This window comes from Polyodon spathula, chromosome 1 (genome assembly GCF_017654505.1).
Source record: "Polyodon spathula isolate WHYD16114869_AA chromosome 1, ASM1765450v1, whole genome shotgun sequence".
NCBI lineage: Eukaryota > Metazoa > Chordata > Actinopteri > Acipenseriformes > Polyodontidae > Polyodon > Polyodon spathula.
Window position 1 is genome coordinate 33,520,551 of NC_054534.1, and position 15,513 is coordinate 33,536,063.

At 36.5% G+C, this 15,513-nt stretch overlaps 1 protein-coding gene across 4 annotated transcripts in view; it reads right to left on the reverse strand.

Moving 5' to 3' along the window:
- Nucleotides 1–224: 224 nt before the first annotated feature.
- Nucleotides 225–15,513, reverse strand: part of LOC121317560 (sodium-dependent phosphate transporter 2-like) — a 48,604-nt gene continuing 33,315 nt past the window's right edge. For all 4 annotated transcript variants that reach the window (XM_041253636.1, XM_041253661.1, XM_041253643.1 and 1 more), the window contains exons 3-11: nucleotides 10,085–10,225; nucleotides 9,730–9,815; nucleotides 8,886–8,982; nucleotides 8,285–8,404; nucleotides 7,676–7,888; nucleotides 6,731–7,331; nucleotides 6,078–6,263; nucleotides 3,133–3,217; nucleotides 225–730 (exon numbers count right to left, since the gene is read on the reverse strand). In XM_041253636.1, the coding sequence (XP_041109570.1) occupies nucleotides 566–730; nucleotides 3,133–3,217; nucleotides 6,078–6,263; nucleotides 6,731–7,331; nucleotides 7,676–7,888; nucleotides 8,285–8,404; nucleotides 8,886–8,982; nucleotides 9,730–9,815; nucleotides 10,085–10,225 (1,694 nt within the window). In that variant the 3' untranslated portion in view covers nucleotides 225–565. The remainder of the gene's footprint in view (nucleotides 731–3,132; nucleotides 3,218–6,077; nucleotides 6,264–6,730; nucleotides 7,332–7,675; nucleotides 7,889–8,284; nucleotides 8,405–8,885; nucleotides 8,983–9,729; nucleotides 9,816–10,084; nucleotides 10,226–15,513) is intronic.

A 15,513-nucleotide genomic window follows, 5' to 3' on the forward strand; every position in this document is an offset into this window, starting at 1 on the left:
GTTTAAAACGAGATTCAGTACAAAAAATTGCCACTTAAATGATACAATATGTAAATTATGTGTTGTTGTTTAAAAGATTACTACATAAAAATATATGTATGTGTATATAGATATATTATATATATATATATAATATATATATATATCTATATATATAAGATATATATATATATATATATATATTATATAGGATACGTTATAATGGGTGTTTGAAATACCAATATTACCCACAAACTTTCAATAGTACTGAAGTAGTATTAATCACTAATAGTTATATATAGTTAGATATATTTTTAAATATACTGCACCACATACATGTTATACCACATGCCACCAAAAATGACACAGATAGTGTTATGTATAGGTTAGATGTGGTGGATGAAAAAGCGTTCTGCTTTAGATACTTATTTGCTTTTTTTCTTAAAAAAAAAAAAGGAAAAAGGAAAGTAAAACGAATTTCTGAACCATCCCGAGAAAGTCTCATCCCATTCCCACACCTCCGTCTTCGCCCATATGAACTCCAGCCTGTTAGGTGCTGATTCTGTCTTCTCCCTTGGTGTGACATTCAGACGAATGGAAGAATGCCATACATGAAGAGGGCCATGCAAGCAGCACTAAACAGCCCTGCCACTGGAACCGTCACAAACCAGGCCAGGAAGATATTCCTGAACAGATGCCAGTCCACAGCTTTCTTTGACCGAATCCATCCCACTGCAACTACTGAGCCCACCTGGACACATGTCCAAGAAAAAATATATATATTAGAAAAAATACACAGTGCGGGTGCATACATACACAGGCCATTGCATTCATACACAGGCCGAGTGGCAGTGGGGTGAACATCACCCGATACCACGAGCCATGATTTATCAAAGTTTTATTCTTTACTATTTTTTTGGCCCACTTCGTTAATGGTGCTACAGAGTTCTCTCTCTCTTTCGGTCACTGGCTACTCAAATAAAATGAAGCTTGCATGGGGCAACACAGAAACCCCACAAGAACTCCACTTACAAAGCACACTTATCTTATGCACAAAAAAGTGCATACATATTTAATATGAGCATTTTGCCAAAATCAAAATGATGCTGAAAAAGACTGGATAAATCATGGCATGGAACACCTATTTGTAAAAATGTATAAGGAAAAAGTTTGTTCTTGTATTATAAAAGCCAAATATGATAAAGTCAATCAATAAAAATAGTATAACCGACATTGGGATCTACTAATGAACTAAACAGAGGTAGGTCACACTTCTACTCCAAGTAAAAACTGACTCCTGTTTAGATCATTAAAATAGATGCCATTATAAGATACTGGCTTAAACAAATCTGCAGCACAATAACAAAAAACAGGTGTTAGTTTTCTATGATGCTTAGATGCAAAAAGGTGGTTTAAAATCAAGGGAACGAGGAAAAAAAAAAAAAGTCAGTCATTTCATTTTGGTTATTATTTAATTCATCTATAATTGGTAGAAATCCTTGCACTAATATTGCATTTTGCCTCTTAACCCACAATGCCAAAAATACCATTCTAGGTTTCTCAGACTCAAGCTTGAAGGAAGTTGGCGGAAACATTACATTGCCACATTCTGAAGAAAACTCCTACTATATGAAAAATAAAAGCCTTGTGAATTGACAAAATGTCTAATTTCTAAACTTGTTCATTTGCACATGCATGTTATAAACACACAATGCTAGCAAATAAGCCAAGAAAGAATAGATACATTAGTGGAAAACAGTTCTAGACACACTGCAGTGCATACCAAGTACTTAAAGTTAAACGAAAGTGAGGCACTGCATTACACTACACGGGTTAACTAAATCTCTCTCAATTAAAACATCTTTTAGCTGTTCTCTTTCTAAAGTGGGTAGATGTTTCTTTATATAGAGGCAAAAACGCAATAATTGGCAATTCTGCATTCATTTTATTTGGTGTATAACTACTTTTTTTTTTTTTGCAGCTCTGCTTGATTGCCATTATCAATGCACACTAATAACTTGCAATGAGTAGAGCTTATTGGAAGGCCCACATTTGAGGAAACAAGCACAGTTAGAGCACTCATTACTTCAATGGAAAATCCACTGTAAAGAAATTAAACAAAACAAAACAATCATGAGAAGGGTGAGGCAGGTGAAAGGTATCCCATATAGCGCAACATGCAGGGAGTAGCAGGGGGGAGGTGGCTGAATGGATGATGTTATGATGATACCAGCGTCAGTTTCCCAACTCTTGGTGGCTGCTTCAGATCAGTCCTTCATGAAGTGAACCAGCCCAACAGAAAAATGCAGCTCTGAGAGACACAATTTTACTCTACCGGCATTACTATCCTAAAGGGACAACACACACTTTAGGCTACTATGCCTACATATCTGTTATTTTATAATGCTGTCATTATGTTAAGAAATATTGATTATAACAGATTTAATCCATATTTGTAGACTTAAACTAGTTATTTTGGTTTTGGGCCTTATTTGTACTAACCAAGCAAAACTACAATCTGTGTTATTTGGTATTGGTAGAGTTATTTAAATTCCATTCCACTGAATTCTCTTAATATGTACAGTATAATTTTAATTTATTTAAACAGATTTCTGTGATTACTTTCATTGAGTATGCCATAATTATACATACTGCAAGTACTGTAAACTGGGTCAAAATTATTGACACAGCTAGAACTGAAATCCATGTAAGGGATTTAATATGACAATTGAATGTGATAACTATTCTAGAATATCTGGTACTTTATTGTAAAAGTATCTTGAAATGTCTTGGTACAATAAAGCACTACAGTATATGAGCTTAAGTTGTTAAGTCATTGTAGATGTTTACCATGTACTAATGGAATCTGTACATATATATATATATATATATATATATATATATATATATATATATATATATATATATATATATATAAAAGGACAGGTGTACTGCAAAGCCTACCCTGCATGGATGATTTAAGCTAAATTGGTGCTCAAAAGGTCAAATGCACAAGCTTCCCTTCATTCTTGCCTCCTGTTCATTGCATGCCTTTCCCTGGGTGCCGTCACCTCAGTGTGAACTGATCTGAGCAGCCGAGAGAGCGGAGGAAGCCAGACTGCAGGGGGCTGCAGTCACGTGGCAGAGGCATACCTTGCAGTGTGTGGTACTGATAGGAAGTCCAATATTGGAGGCAAACACAACTGTGAGCGCCGAAGCCAGCTCAATAGTGAATCCACTGCGGGGAGCACAAAGAAACAACACTTGACAGTCATTCTCTTGTTTACCAGCTACTGTTTTCAGAGTATCAGCATGCAGAATGGCATCTCCTCACCACAGAGCTTTTCTCCAGCTGTTTTAATATCTGTAGTATGTATGTATGTATGTAGATACATACACACAGTTGTAGTTTAAAGTTCATACCCCACTGGAAATTTATAATTTGTAAAAATGTCTCAAACAACACACTTTAGGAAAAATCTTTTGTAGCAAATTTTGCTGTTGAGGATGAAGAAGAAAAAAAATCTACAAGAAATAGATGTCTACAATTATGTATTTCAGCAATGTTTTTTCAAAACTCCAAAAATGCTAATTCAAAAGTATTCATACCGTTTGATGCTATTATAATATTGTCTACAAGGTGCTAGTAATTTAAATATGATCATGCAGAACCTAATTCTAGAAAATGCTGGATTGTAGGCGAACATTCTTAGAGTACAAAAGGGTCAGGCATAGGATGATTGCTGTCATTACCGTACAATAAGTCAATATGGGAAAAAGTAAAGAGCTACCTGAAGACCTTAGGCAGAAAATTACTGTCATAAAGCTAGAGAAGGATACATGATGGTTTCCAACCATTTGAGTATCCCAATTTCAACTATTGTTTCTATTATCAAGAAGTACAAGACTCATGGTACTGTCACAATGCTCCCTCACTCTGGAAGAAAGAAGGTTCTTTCACCAAGAAAAAGTAGAAGAAATGCAAGGGAGGTTAATAACAATCCGAGATTGACTGCCAAAGACAGTCTAAGTGAACTGGCTGCAAGTGGGACTCGGGTTTTCATTTCAACCATAGGTCGAGTATTGCATGGTGAAGGTCTAAATATTCGCAGTTCAAGGGAAAAGCCACTATTAGGAAAACGTCACAAGGATAAATCACTTAAACTTGCAAAACGGCATTTGAATGATGGATACGAGTTCTGGCCAAAGGCTTTGTGGAGTTATGAAACAAAAAAAAACAAAATAAAATTAAAATGTGGTCACGCTGATAGTCGTTGTGTCTGGAGAAAGTCTGATGAGGCATACAAAGAAAAAAACACCATACCTACTGTCAAGCATGGTGGGAATATCCTTTCATGGTGCTGTTTTTACTCTAATGGCACAGGAAACTTAGTTACAATATATGGTAAAATGGATGCCATAGCATACCAAGAAGTCCTCGGAATTTGAATGAAGTGGAACAATTTTGAAGTGGTTAAAAAAAAAAAAAAAAAAATAGCTGAAGAATCATGCCAAAAGCTCATTGAAAAATATCCTAATCATTTTAAAGAGGTTATTACTGTTAAAAGGTGCCTCAACTAGCTATTAGTTATTTTATTTTCCTTGTCAGGGTATGAATATTTTTTAATTAGCATTTTTGGAGTTTTGCAAAAAATCTATTTCTTGTAACTTTTTTCCTCATCCACAAAAGCAAAACTTTTGCGGCAAAAGATTTTTTTCTATAATTTGAGACATTTCTAGAAAAGATGTTTAATTGTAAAGTATCATGAAATAATCTTTATGGTCCATTAAAAATACATGATTTTTTCAAGAGACCATTTGATACGCTTTGGAAACCCTTACAAATGATCTGATGTCCTGGTATATTACAGCCAGGAGAAAATAACAGAATATATAGGTAAGGAAGTCCCTGATTGAGGAAATCGGGGTTCAATACAGTACCTTAATTAGTACTGAGGTTAGTCGATGGACAACAAAGATGTGTTATAAGTAACTTATTACATGCAGTTCCTGTGTAGGTTGATGTGATAAGAAATATAACCATTACCAATCGGTTCTAGAAAAGTATTTCTTTGTGGAATGAAAACCACACATTAGTTAAAACAGTTATTAAAATAGATATCTTGTTCCAAAAATTATCATTTCATGTTATTTTGCTGTGGGTCACATTCGAAAGACTTCAATGTCAATATGAAAATGAGGCTTTTATTTATATTATATCTTCTTTTGTATCAGCCACCCAGTAGCATTACAACAGCTACACAATTGTTCAGTATTAAATGTCTTGGTTTTGTATATGGCAAAATAGTTTGCAAAAAAGAATGAGGGCTTGAATTTCAGGTGAATTTATCTGCTGCTGCCCTATATCAGTTATTTTTAGCTAACATTTGAAGACCCTTCAAATGTTTTTCATTTAACTTTTTATGATAAATGGGATAACATACGGTGTATAGGGAGGCAACACATAGAATGATCCATTTATCATTGCAATTTTTTAAATTGTATCTGCATACAAAACGATGCTGGTTGCTTTGTATTTAACAGATTAAGAGGGACAGTGGATAGTGGCAGCAACCCATAAATGGGAATTGCTATAATGCAACCTCAGGTGAGGGAAGGACAGGCAAGTCATATGAATCTTGCACTGGCATTGACCACGTCAATCCTCCGATTAAAGTTACCAACGTGTTGTATCCTTATTCTGTATGGAAGTATAGTACTTTTTTCCTTTTTAAATTAAATGGTGTTAATTTTAATTGAACAATTTAAATTACACAACTGGAGGATCTAAAAACATTTCAAACAAAGCTTACACAAAACAAATGGATACAATATTCCAAATGACATCGGTATTGTATCTTCAAATTTAAATTCAAGCCCCATTTCAAACAATATGTTATAGGCCAATACCAAACTGCCCAAAATGAGTTCAAATATTTTTAATTCGGGGAATGCCCAGATTTTGATCTTTGCCTATAATACAAAAAAAAATACAAAATAAGTTTCAGCTAATTAGAATTATTAAGGTCTGCAATCATTATGATGCAATTTAAGAGCAAGAACAGCAAAACAACATGTTTCCCAAGAGGGTTACCTACCTGGAGGGGGTGATTGGGGTGAGGTCCTTGCCCATGGTCTGAATGACCCTTCGACCCCAAACCCATAAGCCAGCGCAGATACCCACACCTCCGTAGAAGAGCAGCCAGACAGGGGTGGCAGCCTCTTGCATCACGCCGCCCTGATCATAGATCATCCACAGGGCAACCAAGGGGCCAATGGCATTGCTGCAGAGGAAACAGTACAGCTGAAGGCAAGAACTCTTCATTACAAACATAATTCCTATACTGTATGCAGCGGGCTTCAAAAATCAGCTATTCTAATGGATACTTTTTATTACCATCTACTGCAAATACCAATGAATCACTGAGTGTTTGAGAATTTTTTTTTTTTTTTTTAAGTATGTAGGTAAATGTAATAATTCTGCTCCCATGGGCACTGTTGTGTCTGAGCAAACGTTGGGTTTACACAGTAACGACCATTTTATAACACAAAGGCACCTGGTAAACTGGAAACTGGAAAAACTGATATCATAAGTAAAGGAAATCAATGCCAATAACCAAGGCTAATGGCATGCATCTGAAAACATGTCAGGAAGTGAACAATGTCTAAAACCTATTCTGTAAATCTATATTATAAAAGGAAGGACCACAACACGTTTTTATCAAAAAGCAAAAGAGAATGGTTGCTTTACCTGACGTCGTTGCCCCCATGTGCAAATGAACCGAAGCAGGCGGTGAGGATCTGCAGGAAGTGGAAGAGCAGGAAGACCTGGGGTTTGTCTTTTTCCTCCTTCTCCTCCTCAGCTGAGTCTTCTGTGGGCACCATCGTGGGGGTCTGCATGGCGTCAGCCGCCAGCTTCATTTCCACGCCCCCCTCCTCCTCCTCAACCTCCGCCTCTGCCACCGCATTGCAGTAGCTGGAGTAGCTGTCATAGCGGATGCGCTTCTTGGAGTAGGACACAGTGTCTCCCACAAGCTTCTCACTGTCCTCTGGAGCCACTGGCTCGACTGGCCGGAAGGCGTTTTGCACAGGCAGGCCACAGATTGCCGCCGTGTAGCAGGTGTAGCTGTTGTTGCGCCGCAGCAGCCGGTAATTGTTGTCAGCAGAAGGGGCCACGCGGTCATCGTCCATCCTCCCCATGTGGATTTTGTGCAGCAGGTCCTTGTACAGACCAGAGTCCTTGTGTACAGTGTGATAGACATGCCCGTCACTGCGCATGTGCCCATCGAAGCTGAAGGAGCCATTTGAGACTGGCGACTTCAAGCTGCCATTAGTCATGGAGGATGCCCTGCCTGGCAGGCAGACAGACAGAGATTATTTTAACACAGTGGTTTCAATAATACAGTAGTCTGAAAAAAAAAGACTTTCTGAAAACTCAAGCATACCAATTCAATTCCATACTGTATATTAGATGAACTATCCACCAGATATCCATTGCCAAAAATAAAACAAGTTTTACTAAAGTAAAATACTCTGCAAGCATCCTCCAGCTCAAATGGTAAATGTCTTGTGTGTGAACATGATGCATTTGGTTCTCAAAACATTTTCAAATATTTGGTTTTAAACTGTAATGGGAGCTGGAGTCGCCGAGGACAGAGATTAAAAACAAAGAACATGGTTACCCTGCTCTACATACCATATACCCGTCCGTTCGGGAAGACAGAGTTTCCATTGGCCAGAGGTTCCGGTTCCCCCGACTCCTCGGTGACCCTGCTGGTGAGAGGTACCACACACTCATCTGTCCCCTTCGCCCCCGGCAACTCCTTGAATACTGGTGCATCCTCATCCTCGATCTTGTCGAGACTCTCGTCTGATATCCTTGACAGGGAGTTTGCCTTCTTCTGTTGACCTAAAAAAAGGGGGAAAGGGTTATTTTTAAAGAAAACTGTGATGGCTTGACAGCTTCTACCGCCCACCTAAAATTTTACAGTTGAATAGGATGTACACCAAAGAGCTTTGCATACATGTTGAATATACAAATATATGTAATGATACATTTAAAAATAAAAACCTTTCCCACAAACTTAGAATGAGAAATTATACCATAACAAAAAAGGGGTAAAACATTACTGTCAGCTGGAAGAATAATTAAAATAAATTAAAATAAAACCAACCTCATCCTTTAACACTCAATCATAAAACTATTCAGCTTGTGAATGAATTAAAAAAAAAAAAAAAAGATCATAGCTTTACTTGCAGTAAACACTATGAACTGCTGAGCATCAACAAAGCAGGAGATACTTACTTGTAAGCTTTCTTCTCAACCAAGGACACACCACAAACCACACTAAAGCAGCACACACTAGCGAACCGGCTAATGTTATCAGAACTATCGCCCATACAGGAAGTAACTGCAGTCCCAGCACTATATGGAAGCAAAAGAAGAAAAGTTAAAATTGTCTTAACTCATTTAATACAGACAGAGTACAGCTACAGCCAGTTGATAGATTTATAAAAGGATGTATTTCCCTGTTGAATATTCCAGAAGCTGTTCTGATGGCTGCACTTAATGAAATAAAATAGAGCAGCTTTAATTGCAACAATGGGTACAAAAGCAAAAACGTCCAAATGTATTTGTATTGTTTGCAGGAATCCGCTTAGGGCTATAAATCAAAAAGAAATTGATGGAAATTTCCAAATCACCTACTCATTAAAAAGTTGAAAAGAACTGCTTAAACACGCAGGTCGCTTTCTAGCCTTCCCAAGTCTGAAGTTTTTTTTACTTTGTGCCAACCAGACCTTTGCCATTTCAACTTAAACAAACCCTTTTCAAAAAGCAGCTTTAGAGAAACAATTGGGGCAGCAAATTACTAAAGAACCAAGCCATGCAGACAGAGGGTACTTACATGGAGCTCCTGTGTACATGATTGAGAAGGTGTTAATCCCTATAGTAGCAGCATAGAATATAGGAAGAGCGCGGAGGCCATTGGGCACTGGGTCATCCTAGACAAGGGAGTTAAAAATAAATAATATTAGAGGCTCTAAGGTGCAGTCACTGTGGTTTACCCTGTGCAAAATACAGGCGTGCACAATTCCAGTCAGAGGTCCAGAAGTCTCCTGGTATTTATTGCACCTATACCCTACATAGTCGCCTGTAACTGAACCTCCTCCCAGTTCTTAAATCAATTCATTATTTGTGAGGCCTAGAAATCCGGGAGGATTACAGACTTTGAGAACCTGATTAAAAGCTTACTTAAGCACACCTGAGCTTGTTACTTATTGGTGGCTCCTAGTTGTTGGTGAAACCCAGAATGGATCAAATTAGTATTCAATACTATACTATTCACTTCAAACCCTCAATTCTGTAGGAAACAAACAGCAACTAATTTAATTGTTCTAAAGAACACAAGTAAAGTTGTATTCAATATTTCAGGGTTACTGGTGAACACCTACACATTAGTATTCAGACTGAAGCCAGGGTATGAATGCAACTAGAGCAGGAAACAAAGTCTGTCGGCAACCGTTACTAAACGATAATCACAGTAGGAGACAAACTTAAAAAATATATATATATATATCTAGACAAGTATAAAAGGTATGCTATATGACAGGTGTCCAATTTACATTCCTAACGGACGATGCATTAAAATAATTAATTAAAATTAAATAACCCACTAAATATCACACACCGGTATCTCTATTGAGAAGACGTTGTGGTTCTCAGGATCTCCGATGAACAAGATGACTTACCTTGTTTAAGATAAAAAATCTGATGAGGAGAAAGAGGAACCCAGACATCAGACCAGACAGCAGAGGAGAAATGAACCAAGAGGCAACTGGATGAAGAAACACAAAACACTCAATAAAGAAACAGCACTATTTTGAACTATTGTTATATAACCCAAATCTCATGCAGTATTAAGAGAAACAAGCATTATGTAATACACAGAACAAACAATATTACTAAATATAAGCATTCAGCGTTTAGTGACATTAATTATTAAATATATATTTAAACTAAAAACTGGGGAAACAAGGTCTGATGAAAATGAGGTCAACATAGTTATTCCACACACTTTCACACACAAAAGGAAATGTCAATTACCAATCTTGACCAGCTGCATCCACTGGACACCTTGGGTACCAATTGCAACCAGCGAGAAACCAATGGTGGCTCCCACAATACAGTGCGTGCCGGAAACAGGCAACTTCAAGAAAGAAGCAATCAGCTGCCACACTGCAGAGCCTGTCCAATGAGAGACACAGGAGACCAAGGTTAGATAGTACAGCGTATATATAGACTTGGTGCTCTTTAGTCAGAGGCTATAATTTGACCAAGACTTTACCTTCATACACATTTTGAAAAGCTACAATTACAACACACACACATATATAGACATACACACACACTGGACAATCCAATTCCATTCTTATAATGCAATACAAAACCACAGACAGAACCCCCCTTCTACATCAACACATGACACTAAAAACAAACAAAACAGTCACAATGATCTAATTTGCTTGAATTTAGCTGGAATCAATTCCCCTGGATTGGAGAAATCAGTTGATCGTTAACCTAATTTAGTTCAGACCTAGTTCAGACCTCAGACCTCATGCACTCAGTTCCAAAGGCTATCTGGATTCACAGGGAAGAAACAGGAACACTGGATGATAATAACTAATGAATACCAATTGGCTGGAAGAGTGGAATTTGATTAATATTTTTATAAATATCTCATGTTGGTGTATTTTCACGCTAGCATGGATATACTGAATCATTTTAACTTTAAAAACAGTACTGTGAATGTAGACAAAAACAAAAATTTAGAAGGGATTACTTCGGTAAAACATATTTCAATGCACTCTTCAAACTAATTTTTTTGTAGTTCGTTATGGGGAATTTAGATACAACTTTCCTTTCTCAAGTACGCAACAGATAACATTGGACACAAACAACTCACGCTAAAGTCCTATTAGACTTCTGTATTCTCATTTTGTATTTGATCTATTTCAAAGTGGCATGTTCGTTCAAGTGATCTGAAATATCCCTGTGGAAAAAATTTTTTTTTTCGATTCTTATATATTCTATATATATATATATATATATATATAATAATATATTATATATATATGATATGTATATATATAATATATATATCTATATAGATAATATATATATATATATAATATATATATATATATAGTATATATATATAAGGTAAAGAATAACCAATATATTTTTGATTGTCCATTTCTTGGGGGCATTGGTTGCGACTAACAGGAGACCCTGTCCGACGGGTACAGTTATAAATGAACCTCACCCGTTGCGGACCTTTTTACGTCCGGTCTTTAATCTTTACCTTTCGGAAAGCACAAATTTTATTATAATCAAAAGTTCTCGTTGTTCTTGACAAGACCATGAATTTATACATAATACCGTGACGATAAGAATGCTATTTCTTTTATTTCAAAGAAATAAAGTATGTATATATATATATATATATATATATATATATATATATTATATATATATATATATATATATATATATATATAATATATATATATATATATACAAGTCAGAATACTGGCAAACTTTAAGATTGATAACGCTTTACCAGTAAATCTCAAATAACCAAGTGCCTTTGGCTAGTAATGACCAAATTTCTCGCTTTTCATGCATTGTAAAGCTTCAGGAGTCCTGTGTAACAAGTCTACCATGCTGCAGTAAGTAAATATCTATACTGTGCCTGTATTTGTCATATTTTGTGTCAAAGTGTGATTTTCTGTTGAAAAAAAAACAAGGTCCTGAATGATTTAAAATTAGCATTTAACAGAATGTTACTTTTCATCAAACTACTATGTTTTTGGTGTACAGTATCCTTCAAACACCATTGTGAATAGTTTTATATGCAAATTTACCTGAATGTTGGTTGTTCTACTTAAGTGGATCACCATGTTGAACTAGTTTAAAATGCTCAATTGTGCATTACTGTAACCTCATTAAATGATTATCTGTTAATGGAAAATATGTATGCAGAAATAAATATATTCAACAAAACAATTACTTTGTTAATTGACAATTTATATGCATGATGAATAAATGCATTCTTCAATTAAATACCTGCATTTACCAATACTCTTCTGTAAATCATAAGATCAACCAGTAGATGTCCGGACAGCAATTTATTTCTTCACAATTTAGGACATTTACCACCTTATTTGGTAAACATTGACATTTACCGGTAAAACTTAAGATTGACCAAATTCAGACGTTTACCATAACATAAAAACTTACACATAAGGGCTGCTGTGATTAATCTACTAAAGAGCTGATCGCAGCTTTTTTTTTTTTTTTTTAAACAAATTCAAATTATGCAGAATTCAGCAGAGGCGGGACATAAACATGATAGGGTAGGGTGTAAGAAATTCGCGCAATATTGCTCATTAGAGAAACCATTATTGGAGAATTATATTGAGAACTTCAAAGTAATATTTTGAATTGCTTTTTACAAATTAAAAAAAAAATAAAAAAAAGACAACTGAGACACTGTAGTCGATTTGTTTACGAATCAATTTTCAAGATCTTTCTCCGAAAAGTATGGGAGGTATACACCACAAATACCTGGACTGACACAGGAAGGGAAGGGATATACTCGTCACATCCAAAATTGAAATTAATGAAAGGTATCCATGGCTTACCGGTAGCTGTCAATTTAAAAAAAAAAAAAAAGTTTAACTGCTGGAACGGTCTTTTGTTAAGTACAGAAAAGGTGATATGGCACAGCACTGGCTACTGCACTCTAGGATGTCTAACGAAGTCAGCACAAAAATAAGCTTTCCCAAAGTCACGTGCAAACCACCGTTAAACTCAAAACTTTGGACAAACCCGGATTGATGTTCAACTCTATGGAGTAGAAGCATATGGATACATTACATCACAATGAGCAAGTAAGAAAAACCTGTGGGGTTCTAAAAACTTCACTGATTCGGTTTACCTTGGCAAGCAAGAACCAGCATTCACAAGGCAAGATGAAGGTACTAATTCTTCAAATAGAGGTAATTAAGTGAAATTACTTTCTGATTTCTGACAATGACAGCATGTTAAGCAATCACTTGTCAATAGTCACAGTATTCTCGGGTACCTGTAACAAGATTCCGGACGGCTTAATCTCTTCAGTGCCTCAGGTTCTGCTAGATGCAGAAAACACAGCTCAGCTGTCTTGTGTTTTTAGGTACTAGTATGTGACCATCAGTGGCCCAAAAGAACGGTTCTGTGAAAATGTCTTCCATTTACTAAAACAAAAATAGAAATGCTTTTAAAAGAAAAAAAATTCCCATTTGGCTTTTTTCTTTCTTTTGATTCTATTGTGTTTTTTTAGTATTATTAAGCAAGACAGCCCTAATAATATCGTTACCTTTATTAAAAATGTGCACGGACGAATCTACTGATTAATCAACTAATGCTCATAAATTAACCAAATCGAAAATTACAAATTGATTGACAGCTGTAATATATATCACACACACAGATAAGTGGTTTAACCTGCTTAAGTGCATAACCTATTTTTTAATATTTATACACTTAAAACAGTATGTTCTTAAGCGTGTTGGTGAGCTGTGATCCCTTTAACAAATACTGTGTTCATTTCAACACATCATGGTCCTTTACGATCTCTATGAACAGTCTTGCAGTTTCCTTGTATGCAGTCCTTTCAATGTGGGAATATATTGAAAGCAGTCACGTTCCTGACATAGGGAGCAAGTAGCTGGGGATGCGGAACGTTAGATTTTTCTTAAATGGTGTACATTTAATGATGAAGCATTGCTAATGGTGTGGGATTTTGGAATGAAATAAACTTAGGCAGGTTATACACTTAAGTGGGGTATACTGTATACCGGTATTTATAGTTTTGCTACAATTAATTTATTCCCAGCCTGAATGTAACTTTCATATGCACTTCCAGCCCTACAAACTATTAAGATCATGATGCTGCAAATAGTGGTATAAATGGTGGTATAAATGGTGGGAGCAGAGCAGAGGATGTTTAAAACTTTGGTTCATCTTTATAATGGAACTAATGTTTATCTTTATGCTTCATAAATGGTTAGACTTTCCTGCGCTGCCACCTCTGCACTACAGGATATGCGGGTTAAAATGCCTCCCTTTGCTGCGCTGCAACTTTCTGGCTCTGGTTTCAAAGCTAATCCCCTTCTCGACTGCCTGGCCTGCAGTCACGTTTCCAATGCCAGATGGGTTTGGCAACTTCAAGTTTATGATCCTACGCAACGACTTGGTTCCCGTTTCCCTACCTATGCAGCTTCTGCTTTTATGTTGGCCAAACCGTTCCCCTTTTAGAAAGCATCATGAAGAAAGGAAAAGCTACACTCTGTTTGTGGTTACAGTCAGCACCGTGGCTAGCTACTCCACAGTTACTTTGAGGAGTTAGTTGAGAATTGTCTGTCAAAAGCTTCCAGGTGAGGTGAAGACATGTTTAATTAACACCATCTTGCACTTTAGTCTTTATAAAATGTTTAACCCAAACCTTTGCTGTGTTTTCTTATCCTCTCCTCCACAGATTTTCATTCCCCATGCAAATGGATTTGTTTCTGTTCATTTCATACAGCTCAGTCACGGCAGCTGTGTTAGAACTCATTCTCATGTTCTACAGCAGGCCAAAGAACAGCATGGGTACAGTAGGGCATATGAAATCAGTACTTTATTGCAAGTGTGGCAAATAGGTTAGTGTTGGGGAATTAATGTATAATTGTGTGTAGAGAGCAACCATGGAGGCAACGTTCACAGCTGCTAGAAAATCAGTAGCAGTTAACAAACTCGTACGTGTGCCTATTTATTGGAGACATGAGAAATTACGGGAAATGGTGTTTAAAACCGACAGCATCTACAGCATGCAGCTCCAACCATCAGGGAAAACAGAATCCAGGTTTCCATTTAGCACGCCATCTTTTTAATGACTTTCTCTGTGCAATTTCTATACTGCATGTGACATTTCTGTTTTCACAATTAAATCTCTTCTGACAATAATAATAATACCACATTCAGGGTATGTCAATGAGGCACATTGTTATTCCAGATGGTGCAATTACTGCATTGCAGCAGTTCGGGAGACGTCAATGAACCAAAAAATGCAGTTCCTATGCTGCAGTCTACCACCCCTATGTTTAAACATGAACAGTTATCAGTGGCAAAAAAGCACAAAACAAATAGAACACAAATATGCTCTCCTACCACCGGCCACATAGATGGGAAAACTGTTGCATGCCATGTGTAAGCAACCAGTTCTATAAAAGATAATCTTCTGTGCTGCTAATTGGAGATACTGGAGTCCATTCGATTTAACTTCACAGCAACAGATTTAAAGAATTATATTGTTCATTAGAATGGTACCCATTGTCATTTACATTTTTTTTTTCAAGTACAGTCTACACCAGTTATTCAGTACACTTGTTCTTAGTTAGCTTTACTTTTCAGCTGTACCTCATGCTTTAGGTTTGATTACCTTGTTATTG